This window comes from Simochromis diagramma, unplaced genomic scaffold (genome assembly GCF_900408965.1).
Source record: "Simochromis diagramma unplaced genomic scaffold, fSimDia1.1 OVJJ01000816.1, whole genome shotgun sequence".
Lineage (NCBI taxonomy): Eukaryota > Metazoa > Chordata > Actinopteri > Cichliformes > Cichlidae > Simochromis > Simochromis diagramma.
The window spans coordinates 3,202,768-3,215,473 of NW_024386908.1; the positions used below are offsets into that span (position 1 = coordinate 3,202,768).

Below are 12,706 nucleotides of genomic sequence, written 5' to 3' on the forward strand. Positions count from 1 at the left end.
TACATATTTTGGTTAGATGTTTGTTAAAATTTCAGGCAAGCAATGACATTGCTCATGTTGATGTAATCTGTTTGAATCAAAGCAACTCTGCAGGGAAGGGACAGCTTTAAGCATCTAATGTAATGTCTTGTTCCTGTCACACAGGCCTAGAGAACCGCTTGCAAGTATCTGGCAACCAGTGGTCACTAGAGGAAAATGTGTATTTCCTGATCAGTCGGTGAATAATTGCTGGCAGCAGGCTTAGAGAAATGTCAGTGATCTGCTGATAAACACTGATTTTAGGGAAAAGTGTGCATTGCTGGAGGTTGCTGTCAGCGGCTAGTGTGAAATTGGTCACAAAGTGGTTTACAGTGGTGCACCGAAAACTTTCAGGGGATTACTTTGATTGCATTTGGAGTCACCAGGTGAATCATCAGTGCAATGAAAGCTTTAAAACTGTAGTAGTAAGGCAAAGCTTTTGCTTTGAAGGTAAAATGTCTCATTTTCTGCTTTGCTTCAGATTTTGTAACTATCACTTTGCTGACGGTGTCTTCTATATAAAGCTTGGGTGACTGTGGCAATTTGTAAGCAACTAAAGCAACAACAGGCATCATCACAGCAATCACCCTGTTGGTGACAGCCAGCAACTACTCACCCACCAGTTGGAGACACATTTTTCTCTAGAGGACTAGTGGGTCTCAAGGCCTCTGAATCTTTAAACAAGCTGTTTTAAGTCCTCTTCTTAAAAGGCTACCCAGCATTTAATTCAGCTTTCTTTTAAGAAATTGTGAACTTTGCCAAAGATGAGCATGTTAGGGAAATCTTTCTCACCAAACTCATGCACAGCCAAGAGGAGAAAAACTGAAACTGAGCATTTACAGCACCCTGAACTACTAATATCCATCCATCCATTCGCTTACACTTATCCTTTTCAGGGTCACAGGGGGCGCTGGAACCTGTCCTAACTGTCATAGGGCGAGAGGCGGGGTACACCCTGGATGGGCCGCCAGTCTGTCGCAGGGAGAGACAGACAACCATTTGCACTCACATTCACTCCCAAATGCACAACTATGGGCAATTTAGATTGATCAATTAACCTACCCCCACTAACTGCATGTCTTTGGACTGTGGGAGGAAGCCAGAGTACCCGGGGAGAACCCACGCAAACACGGGGAGAACATGCAAACTCCACACAGAAAGACCCCGACCGTGTCACCGTGCTGCCCACTAATATCTACACCATATTAGTAGTAAATATATGCCCGAATATAAGGAGGAACATTACAGGTCCCCTTTAAAAGTTTTACAATTTAGGCATAAAGACAAAGCTGACACATTTTTGCATAATATCCTCGAATATCTTAAAGAAACATCGCTATGTGTAATTATTTGTTGTGCAACATCTGTTTTACTTTACATCTCAGCAGAAGTCCAAGTGAGAAAGCAGATTAAAGCAGATAAAAGTGTGTGCCTCTCTTATGACAGCCATGTGAGTCCCGTCTCCTGCGTCGACAGCAGCTGTGTGGGAAAAGGGCACACAACAGGGTTTAACATAGCTAAACTAACAGACAGCAGCATCGATCTGAAGTTTGGTCCAGTAAGCTTACTGGATGAGGTGAGACACAGCGTGCCTTATCAATAGAAGAGTCAGGAAGCTCAGTGGACTCGCACACAGAAACACAGACACGCAGGAGTTGAGTGTGTGTTTCTACAGTCTGGGAAAATAGATAACGGGGAGCTCAGGCTGGCAAACAATAGGGAACTGTGTCTGTCTGTGCATAGATGCTGTGGTCGGCCTGCAATCACTTGCTCACTCTCACTCAAGCACACACACACACACAAACATGTACATTGAGGCTGTGAAACTGCTGTCAGTTTCTCATCACATCATCAAAGCTCACCGTGACAGGATGTTTCCTGCTGAGCTGTGGCACAACACCGACTTAATAAGACACCCGCCTATATAAACACATGAAAATACATTTATGCCAGACAGATCAGCACGTACTTGTACCTCTCCAGGAGACAACGTTACGCCAGCCAGGAAACACACTCATCATCAGAGTGCTCATCATTATCAGACAGCCCATTCCCACTCCTTATCTTTACAGCTTTCTTTCCTTTAATGTCCATCTGTCTCACTAAGCAGCTCTAAGGCCCATTAATGATGGTTTGCATTTCCACTCTTTCTCATACTGGGAGATAAAAAGGATGGAAAAAGTGCAGCTTTGGCTTTGATTTCCAATTAGATACTGCAAGTTTAGAAAGTGGTACAGCATGCGTGCTCCCAAACTGCTTTTCACTGTGAAACCAACAGCCTTAATCGACTGGGATTATATGAGTACTCATTCTCTCCAGCAGAGTGTTTTTTGCTTCCTCTGTTTTAATTTGCTGTTTGTTCTATGCCCCACCACACACACACACACACCCTCCATGTGTCACTCCCTTTTATCAGGCAGAAATAACCCTCATATTGCAGATATTAGTTGATGGCATGATAGCGCAGCATTATCTGCCTCCTGCAGACTGTTCTGTTTTTATTTATTTTTCTACCAGCTTCCTCATAAGCTACAATAGGATGCAGAAAATAGATGTATTTGGAGATGAGGTGTACAGTGACAGGCAAACAGTGTGTTGGAATAAAGATAAGCTGCAGAATGGATCTGCTTCCACTAAAAGCTCCATGACATCGAAGAAAGAAATTGGCATTCTTCTGGTCTCGGTGTACTTCATCATTTTGCAACATTGTGTCTTACTTTTTAAATATGTTGCATGGTGCAAATAAGCATTTTAATGCCTCCAGGAGTATAAAATTTAGCTGCACACCAGCAGAAAAAGTTGTTTTGTTAACCTGATTCTAATCTGCTCCTCCCCTAACAGAACAATCAAGATCGAGGTGTACGACTGGGACAGAGACGGCAGGTAAATACTTATCGTAACAAGTCATCTGTCGTGTAAGCTTTTACATTACAGGCTCCAGAAGCTCACTTCACTCAGCTCACGTAAGGTGTAAATACTCTACAGCTAAAATAATAAATGCTGGCATTCCTGTGCTGCTGCTATTGCTTTTAAAATCAGATTTACGGACATGTATTTTTGCTGTTTATATTACATGAACATTTTCAATTGGTACAAACTTCAAGGCCTGTTGGACTGAATTTTTTTCAGGGATATGTAGTTGTGTAATGCTACAATTGTCACGTGTGGAGTGTGAGTGAGGTGGACCCAAGAGCAGACACAGGCGAGGAGATGGGACTGAACTTTAAACAAAAACCGAGCCTTTTATAGCTGATGTCAGAAGGCAAAAGAAAAGCTAAGACGAGTGCAGGGAAGACAACTAAACTGGAAAACACACTATGAAAACCTATGATACTAATTACTGTACAAGACTATGAAACAGTGATTAAGCTATGACACTGAAGACTAAGTCTATGACTGTGACTATGAGAACCGTGAAAACTGTGACGACTATGACGAGACATAACTGGGAAGGTTACACCGACAACGTGACACTGAACACAGGAAGAAAGAGGACTTAAATACACAAATGAGGAGATCAGGGAGGTGGAGACACATGAGGAAACAGCTGACAAGAATGAACATAAACTAAGCACCTAGAACATGGAAACAAGACTTTCAAAATAAACAGGAAACATGACAAGACGCAGACATGCCACGAACTTGACAACAAGAACCACAGAGACATGAAACATTACAGGTAGACCCACGAAGCAGGGAGACTTAGAACGGGGGAGAAGACACAAAAGGATCCACAAACAAACGACTAGAACAGCAACGTAGGCATCGTAGAAATTAGATAAACTAAACTGAAACTAGAACACAAATGAATAACAAAATACGCTAAAACTCAAACACTGGGTCACACGACCCTGTACCATGGCAACAATCATACTAGAGACAACAGTGGTTGGAGACCACGAGATGACCACATTTATTGTTACATTTTGCAGTGAACGTCAATCCTTTTTCCTTTGAAATCGTTGCTTTGAAAATAGCAACAGGTCTGCAGCCACTCGCAGCCAGTTGCTATTTTCGAAGTGATAAAATGCGATAAAATGGCAATAAGCTGGAGTCAGTCTGCTATCTTTTGCTTTCTGTTAATTATTGTTCTTAATTATTTGCAAACATTTGCCAGTCGGTCTGAGAGTGACTGCAGACGGTCTAAGTTGGATGTTCCTAATGTTAAGATGAGTTATGAACACATTTCCACCTCCATAAAGTTGTTATGAGAGGGGAAAATGATGGTGGCCCTGAGAGGCCAAACGGACTGCAACTTAAAACACTGGCAATAAGAAAAACACTGCAAAAGCCCACAAAACACAACGGAAATAGGAAACAACAGATTTCCAAAAGCACAAGGGAAGTGTTTCTGGGGAGACAATAACCCGACGGACCAGTTGCAGGAACCAAAATATGCTAAGAATTGCATCGGGAGACACTTAAAAGAAGTGGAGGATCTATCGGTTTTATGAGGAAAGAAAAGATGAAAGGTAAGCGTGTTAGCTTAACTATTAGCCTAAAAATCCGTTATCAGTAATAAATGAATCATGATAAAACACGACTACCATATTTCGGTTCCTGCAACTGGTCCGTCGGGTTATTGTCTCCCCAGAAACACTTCCCTGTGCTTTTTCCTATTTCCGTTGTGTTTTGTTTGCTTTTGCAGCATTTTTCTTATTGCTGGTGTTTTCTTAAGTTGCAGTCCGTTTGGCCTCTCAGGGCCACTGTAGAAAATAGCTATAGCTTTTGATTCCTTCTCAAGCTGCAAGCTTGTTTATTTCTTCTGTTAAGCTGAGCATTTTAATATGGTCGTCTAAGGTGATTAACTGGGCTCAGATTAGCTTAATTGGTGTAAAGGTGGGGTACAAATCAATATCTAATAAGGTGTTCTGCACAAGCAGTTGATCAGGAACAAGAAAGAAAAGATCAAAGTAATAACTGTTAAAGCGCTGCATTTTTACATTTTTCAGGACGGTTTTCCAGAACTGCTGAGTGTGACTGTAAGGCTTTCAGGGCTTATTGTACAGATATTAATCTGATATGCGCTGATAACCTCAGCGCTAGCAATCACTGATAAACAGACAGCAGTGCCTCTCCTTATTACTTTGTGTCTTGATTGCATTAACATTCAACATGTCAGCTTCCTGCACCCAGTTAATCCCTAAGTCACACATAATTAACAGAAGTCTATGTTTTCAGTAGGTAAGAAAGCTGAGTACACGATCGTCAGCGATTGACTGCTTAATGATGAGTCTGGATTTTGGCTGCTGGCATTCAGACAGAAAGAAAACGCAGCAACATTTGTCAAGCTGTAGTTTAACAGGGAGCTTTTTCTCTATTCTTTGTACTTTGGAATCTATTCAGTGTCACTCCTAATCTGAGCCATAGTGTGTTGGTGTATCTTTTTCAGTGGGGAAGAAATGCTGGCAGTGATTTTTGTCCATGAAAGTGTTTTAATCCTGCTTTAATCCTCCGTAACAACAAACCTCCTAATTGTTGCTCTGAGGTGTATATGATGTTGTTTTTTTTCTGGGATTCTTATCATTTCATGTTGATTTAAAAACTTCAAACATAAAATGGAATCTTTTTTAAGTTTTTTGGCTTTTTAATGATCTCTGGATTAGAAACTAGAAAAATTACATTAAAATTAATTGACAAGATTGAAGTTTTTCCTCAAGCTTTCGTTCTTGTCTCCTTTCTTCTTCATTTCTGTTTGTAGTCATGACTTTATTGGAGAATTTAGCACCAGCTACAGAGAACTATCCAGAGGACAGAGCCAGTTCAACGTCTATGAGGTGAGTTTTTCCTGCATGTATAGGAATGTTAGTGTATTTAAATTCAAAGCTGAAGCTCCTATGGAGACCAGTGTGCAGGTTTTACAGTGTGTTTTGGTTTTTTTTTTTTTTTGTCTGGAACCTTTCTGCTGAAGTTTAACCTGTGTGTGTGATGTCATGATACCAAAAATGTAATTAGTTCCAATCCAAGGACATTTACAGCATTCTCAATGCACAATTTTGTACTGCAAAAAATACACTGAACTTTAAATAATGTAAACAGTAAAAAAGAGAAACAACTGTACAGAACAGAAAGTGTCAACTTTCTATTTTGGTAACAGGAATGGCTACCAAGTTTCCTACTAATGGTTCTACAAGATATAACATTAGTTACACTATGTTAGCTTAAGCATTTATATAATCTTAGCCATTACTAAAATTTTAGTCTAGTGAACATGAATGATTTCACAATAATAATGCCAGCTGTCTCAAACACAGGATATTGAATGTTAAAACAAGCTGAATCTTCCTTTGAGCAGATTTAGTTACCAGACTTTTAAGTGACAATTTTGTAAGGTTAGACTAAAGCAGTCGTAGGTGTACACACTCCCCATCAGTTCCAGAGGAACTGCAGCCTCAGTCAATACACTGAAAGAGTACAATTGTGTTTTCTGAATTTGGCTTTCATTGAAGTTGAAATGTATCGTAAGTGTTAGGGAAAAATGAAGAAGGGACTGACTCCAAGCCAGTTTTAATAAAGCCAGTAATTTGAAGCTACAGATTTTCACAGATACAGTTGATGTTGTTGCTGATACCATGAACTTTGCAGTAGATGGTATATATCGCCTTAAGTTCAGCATTATATCTATCACTATATTTGTGTTTTGCAAAAAATGATGACATTGAGATGAGAGGGTGAAGTGCTAATTTATGAGCTAATGCTAGCTATCATGGTTAGCAAGGTGCACAGATACTGTTTAATTAGTGCAAACATTCAAATAAAAAAGCAAAATTTCACTCACCAAAGTTGAAAATGCAAGTTTTGTTGGTTGGTTCAATTATAATAGAGCGAATGTCTTTAAAAGTAAGTAAGTAAGTAAGTAAGTAAAAACAAGGCGCTTTGACTTGAGGCGTTAAGAACTAATAGCAGATCAAAACAATAAGCATCGAGTTTCTGTTTGTCTAACTGTAAGGGCAATCTTCATTTTACTGCATATACAATATGAAGGATTAGGAACTGCAAATGTTACTGACATTTATGATATATAGTCAGTTACAAAGCTAGTGTAAAATTCAAGAAAGAGCAGAAAGAGAGTAGACCAGGAGCTGAATCTTCTAGTGAGTTTTACACTTTACATTAACTTACGTGCTTTATAAAACCCACTGTTAAAAGCCTTTTCTTTGTAAACACATATCAAAGTTCATCCTGTAGTCATAAAGCTAATAGCCTACACCTAAACAAGGTAACTTCTGACCATAATTTACTGTTGGATGCTGCCAAACACAAAAGTTTCTATTACAACTGCAGCCTTTCATCCTGAGTAATACTGAGAGGCAATTCAACAGCAAATATCGAAAAATATCTTTGCAATAAAATAGGAGAATAGAGATTGTTTGGTACTCACATAAAAAGTACTGAACCATATGGCCACATATATTATGTGGTGAAATAATTGGGGAAATTACTTGCTTGAAAAATTTGAAGAAGTGTAAACAATAATAATAAAATAATAATATCTCCTGGCAGAGTGAACCAAAACTAAGCCGAAACTCCTTTCCATTCTGCCTGGCTGTCTGACACACACACACACACACACACACACACACACACACACACACACACACACACACACACACACACACACACACACACACACACACACACAATCTCTGACAGTTATGATGGATCGCTGGCTTGTCTTCTCCCAGGAAGAGTCAACATTTCTTGATTAACAGGGCACCACACAGAGAGGAACGCACACAGGGGAGTCTCATTTTAAACAGCTGCTGTTTGCCTAATAGTCCTCAGATGTGCGCACACACACACACACACACACACACACACACACACACAAGTCATTTTTTGGATTTCTGGCCTTTTTCGTGGTACTGCTTAATCCTCGACTTGCAGCAAGCGAGACAAAGACTTTGCAGTGTTAAATGCATTTTGTTTGTGTGTCTCTGTGTGTATTTGTGTCACAATCACATTTCAATTCACCTCCAGAGCCAAATGCGTCCTCGCGGGTGCCAGTCCAAAGTGAACCAAGGAGAAATGCATAAATCCACACATTTTGTATGTTGTTTCCCCGAGGCCTTCTGTCTTCCTGTTTAACCTTGGCACAGCTAAATTAGACCATAAAGCTCAGATTTAATATCCACTGTTTGGCATTCAAAAGGAGGTTGTGTCTGGTCCCCTCATCACACAAGTCTCTGAATGGTCCTAGCATGGTAGCTGCTGGTTTAGGGAAGGAAGTATCTGAGGACTGATGAAGGGGATATGAAGTATACTGCAAAGTCACCTCAGCTATCACATATTATCCCCACAAACTGAAGCATTTAGGGCCAAGCATGCTTTAATTTTTAAGGATCTAATTGGTATTACACTGAAGGATGCTGTTATGTTTGCATATAAAGTGAAGACATCTCCTTTGACCTTTGTGTAAGTCACATGCAGTAGACTATTGAGTATTTTTATGAGCAGTCATATTTGAGGAAGCTTTGTAGGAATGCACCAAAAGAGAATTATCAGCTCCTTTATTTCCCAAAACTCTGTTGAGATGGTTTAACAGTATTTTTGGCTGTGACACTAAATTATTTTTGGAGAAGAAGTTCTAAATGTCCATTGCATCTTACTTTCACAGGAGGAGATGGTGCACAGATGAAGTTAAAAATAATATTTAAAAAATAGCTGCTGAGTATAATGGAGCTCTTACCAGATTTAGCAACTGAAGAGCCGGATAATTCCACCAGGAGTTGGCGAGAAGTCATTATGCCTACTTTTATCAGAGGGCTGGAAACATTATTTTTAAGTAATGTTAACATTGCTCTGTATCTGCTACTGTTTGCTTACAAGGTGTAACCATTAAAGCTTGACTGATTTAGTAGTGGGATGATATTAGCTGTTTGCTGATCTATTGATATCTGTGGCGGGGGGGGCGCGGTGTGCTGCCTCGCCAGCTTAAAACAGATGAATTGGTTCCTGTTGTTGTTATTGGTGTTTGTGTGTGGCGGCTGAAAAACTGCAGCCGTGTGTAGGATCCAGCAACCAGTAATAAATTATGCTGAAAAGTGTTGAGATGTGGTTCTCATCTATATAGGTTCCCCCAGTCCTACAAGCTGTTTATTCTCGTTTACGTGCCCCACCCTCCCTCTCTCCCCTTTTCAATTCTTTAACTTCTTTACTTCTATGTAGCACATGGGGATCTGCCAGTCCCCTTTGAGGCCTTCCCCCGAACCGCAGCTCAATTCACGTTTAAGCCTTTCACCTTTATCTGCTAAAACGCTGTTGAATATAAATGGGACGTGGCTTTATTACTCAGATACAGTGAAGATTGACAGGAAAGTGGAGGGAAAGACATGCGGCAAAGGGCCGGCCTCGAACCCAGGCCGGCTCCTCTCAGCTATGTGGCATTTAGTCGCCTGCTCATCCAAAACTGACGCCTAAATCACCAAATATCGTTATCTATCTAAAAAATCCTATATCAGTCTGGCACTAGACAATATGACAATTTTGTGTTTTTTTTTTTAAAAAAAAAAAAAAAAAATACTTAAAACACGTTACCATTTCTAAACCTATAAACTACACTCAAATTAAGGGATGGATTTACAAAGTATATTTGAAGTTAATGGAGAAAATGTGCTCTTTCTTTAGGTGGTAAATCCAAAGAAGAAAGGAAAGAAGAAAAAATACCTCAACTCTGGAACAGTAAGGAATGATTTCTGAACTAGATTTGAAATGTGGCACTCTTATTGTGTCAGACAGAATAACTTTGTTACATCATCGACAGTGCTTGGGCTGACTGAGGTGTTATCACCTACAGGTAACCCTCCTGTCATTCCTGGTGGACACTGAAGTCACCTTCCTGGACTACATCAAAGGAGGGTAGGTCAATGACTATGCAATCACCGAGCCCACGCTGAGAGTCGGGGGTTGCAGTCTTTTAATGAGGATTGACATGCTGGCTGTGCTCGTCGCTGCTTGGATAACGGCCCCATCACTGCTCAGTGTCTGCAATGTGCCAAAGATAATGATCCCTCAGTGTGAGTGAATCAGATGGGAAAAAAAGTGCATTTGCATGTGAGAGGAAGAAAGTGAAAGGTGGAGAGGGAGAGACTGACAGATGGGCTGACCTGAAGTCAAGTACACAGAGTTCAGGCTCTGAAGCGCGCGTGCGTGTCCTTGTGTGTAATCTTGTATTGTGTTTCGGCACTTGCCCGAGCCCCGTGCCATCGTGTGTGCTCGTTTGTGTGTGTCTGTGCATGTGCTTGTGTGTGTGTGTGTGTTGCTCAGGAGGGTTGACCGCGTGCACCCAGGCGTGGTGGAAATGCTCGCCCACACACTCTGCTTTCATTAGACTCACAGACAAGAGGACATTAGACACAGACATTAGATTCACTGTCAACGGGGAGAAAGGTGTGTGTGTGTGTGTGTGTCTGCAAAGTTGCGAGTATTCCTCTTTTCCTGCTGCCTTTGGAATTCAGGAGGGGACACAAATAGATTTTTTCTCTTCTGCACAAAACTAAAATGTAATTTTTCAACTACAGTACAACTAGTAGCAACTCCACAAAAACCCTGATTACATTAAAATCTTCATTCTCATTAAAACTTCAGAAATCTTTAATCAAAGTTTAACCTCCTAAGACCCAAACTCTTCCACGACATGCATTTTTAATTTCTCTTTGATATTTGGGCTGATTGGGGCCCAATGAATGTAAAAACAAAGAATTACCAGATTATTTTTTTTTTTTTAACCTTATTTTTGTTTTTAAGAAAAATGAGAGCCACATATGAGGATATTCATTTAAAATTTTGATAGAACAGTAGCATATAATGTCCTCGTAAGTGGATATCAGGCCCATGTAGAGCAAAATTGAGTATTTTGGTCTAAATAACCCAAAATGTGATGTCCACATATGTAGACGGCAGGTCCTAGGAGGTTAAAGTAGCCCAATTAGACTTTACTGTTCAAAAATGTCAAACTTTTACTGCAGCGCCTCTTTTCTGCCTCTTTTGCCCTCCACGAGCCGTCAGCTGCTAACAGAAAGCTTAAGACATTTTGTCCCTACCATTTGTAGAAGGATCATTTTACATATAAATATAGCTGAAATCACAGCAGAGGCATTTGCCTAAACTTAGTGAATGGTGATATCTTTCTCAGACGTCATCGCTGTTATAACATTAGTATTTTAGCTGAGCAGAGTAGCAAAAAGGGTTGAAAAAGGGCTTCAAAGTGACAGCTGGCTTATATTAGTCCTAATGGCTGTGTTTGTGTCACTGCTTCATGGTCATTTCATCTGACAGCAGAAACAGAAAAATATGGAAATGAGAGCACTTTTATTGGGAACTCAAGTGTATTAAAATATAGTACATGTGAGCATAAGGGAGTGGGAGAGAAGCAAACGTAGGGTAATGTAATCTGTATGGGCCAAATACTGAATATAAAGGAAGTTTACTATTGTTTTGGGGACATTGCTATCACAATAAAAGCCAGCAGCTTGGTCTTCAGCTCCTTGGATGCTTGAAGTACAGGAAAACTGGCTGCTTTGTTCTGTTCTCTGTCAACGTGATCCCACACTGCTTCAACAATGTTGCGGTCTGTCCATGACTGATAGTGTTCCACTGTGTGTTCTTCTATCCAGGTATGCTTTGATTGCATTGGTAGTGTGTTTGGGATCATTGTGATGCTGAAAAATGAAGTTGTTTCCAATCAGAAGCTTCCAAGATGGTATTGTATGGTGGATCAAAATCTGATGGTACTTTCCTGTTTATAATTCCATCAATCCTCATAAGATCCCCAAACCTTGACATAGCCTTCACTATGTTTACCAGATGACTTTCTGGTGGCTTTCTTGTTTTCTTTCCCAAAAAATGCTTCCTGACAGTTACTCGTCCACCGAGATCATTGCGAATGAGGCCTCGGTGAACAGTAGATGGATCAGTTGACTTGGTGGATTTCTTTCCTATTTCTTAAGGGCATAAATTTAAGATATTAACCATCTGTTGTATGTAGTTTTTTTTTAGAACTGTCACGTCTTCTTTGTCCAGTTTCTTAAAAACTTTTTGAATTTAAAATGGGTTCTTTGCTACGACTCCAAACTAATTGTAAATTAGTGGACAAAACACTGGTTTGTGCCTTGAGCTACTACTGAGCGATTCATAAGTGTAAAGTGACTTAACAAAGGGGAAAAAATGGTCAGGCACAAAGACTAGATGGACAATTAGCACAAAAAAGCAGCCAATGTCCAAAGAGAAACGTTTTCCCTAAGGGACACATTTAGCTTACTTTAAAGCAGCCACACTCAAGGGTAACAATAGATGACATTTCTACAGTTGCATATTTAAAAGCATCATCACTGTATTTTTCATTCCCTCCTTTATCGATTTGTTCTTGTTTTCTGACAATAAAACTTAGCTGCTTTAGTTCACTCTCACTATTCTCACGCCATCAGTTAAAGTAACACTGAACTCATTGAAGCTGCCTGTCTGGTGCTGCAGTAAATAGCAGACGGACTAGCTGGTGGTGGTGGTGGTGGTGGTTGGGTATTTATCTGCTAAAAAGTCTTCTTTTACTACTAACTTGGGAAAATACTGGAATGTTGCAAGACCTCATTTTTGTTCTCATCGCGAGACTACTTTAAGACTGGATGCATGTTTAAGTTCATTGTTATGCTGCATGAATACATGTTTGACTGGTATGAATCCTCTCTGATTG

The 12,706-nt window shown here is 40.1% G+C and overlaps 1 protein-coding gene across 5 annotated transcripts in view; it reads left to right on the plus strand.

The window, feature by feature from the left end:
- The window catches only part of LOC120735590 (copine-8), a 100,577-nt gene that overhangs the window by 63,374 nt on the left and 24,497 nt on the right, over positions 1–12,706 (plus strand). For all 5 annotated transcript variants that reach the window (XM_040035026.1, XM_040035028.1, XM_040035029.1 and 2 more), the window contains 4 exons: positions 2,860–2,901; positions 5,720–5,795; positions 9,646–9,699; positions 9,815–9,876. In XM_040035026.1, the coding sequence (XP_039890960.1) occupies positions 2,860–2,901; positions 5,720–5,795; positions 9,646–9,699; positions 9,815–9,876 (234 nt within the window). The remainder of the gene's footprint in view (positions 1–2,859; positions 2,902–5,719; positions 5,796–9,645; positions 9,700–9,814; positions 9,877–12,706) is intronic.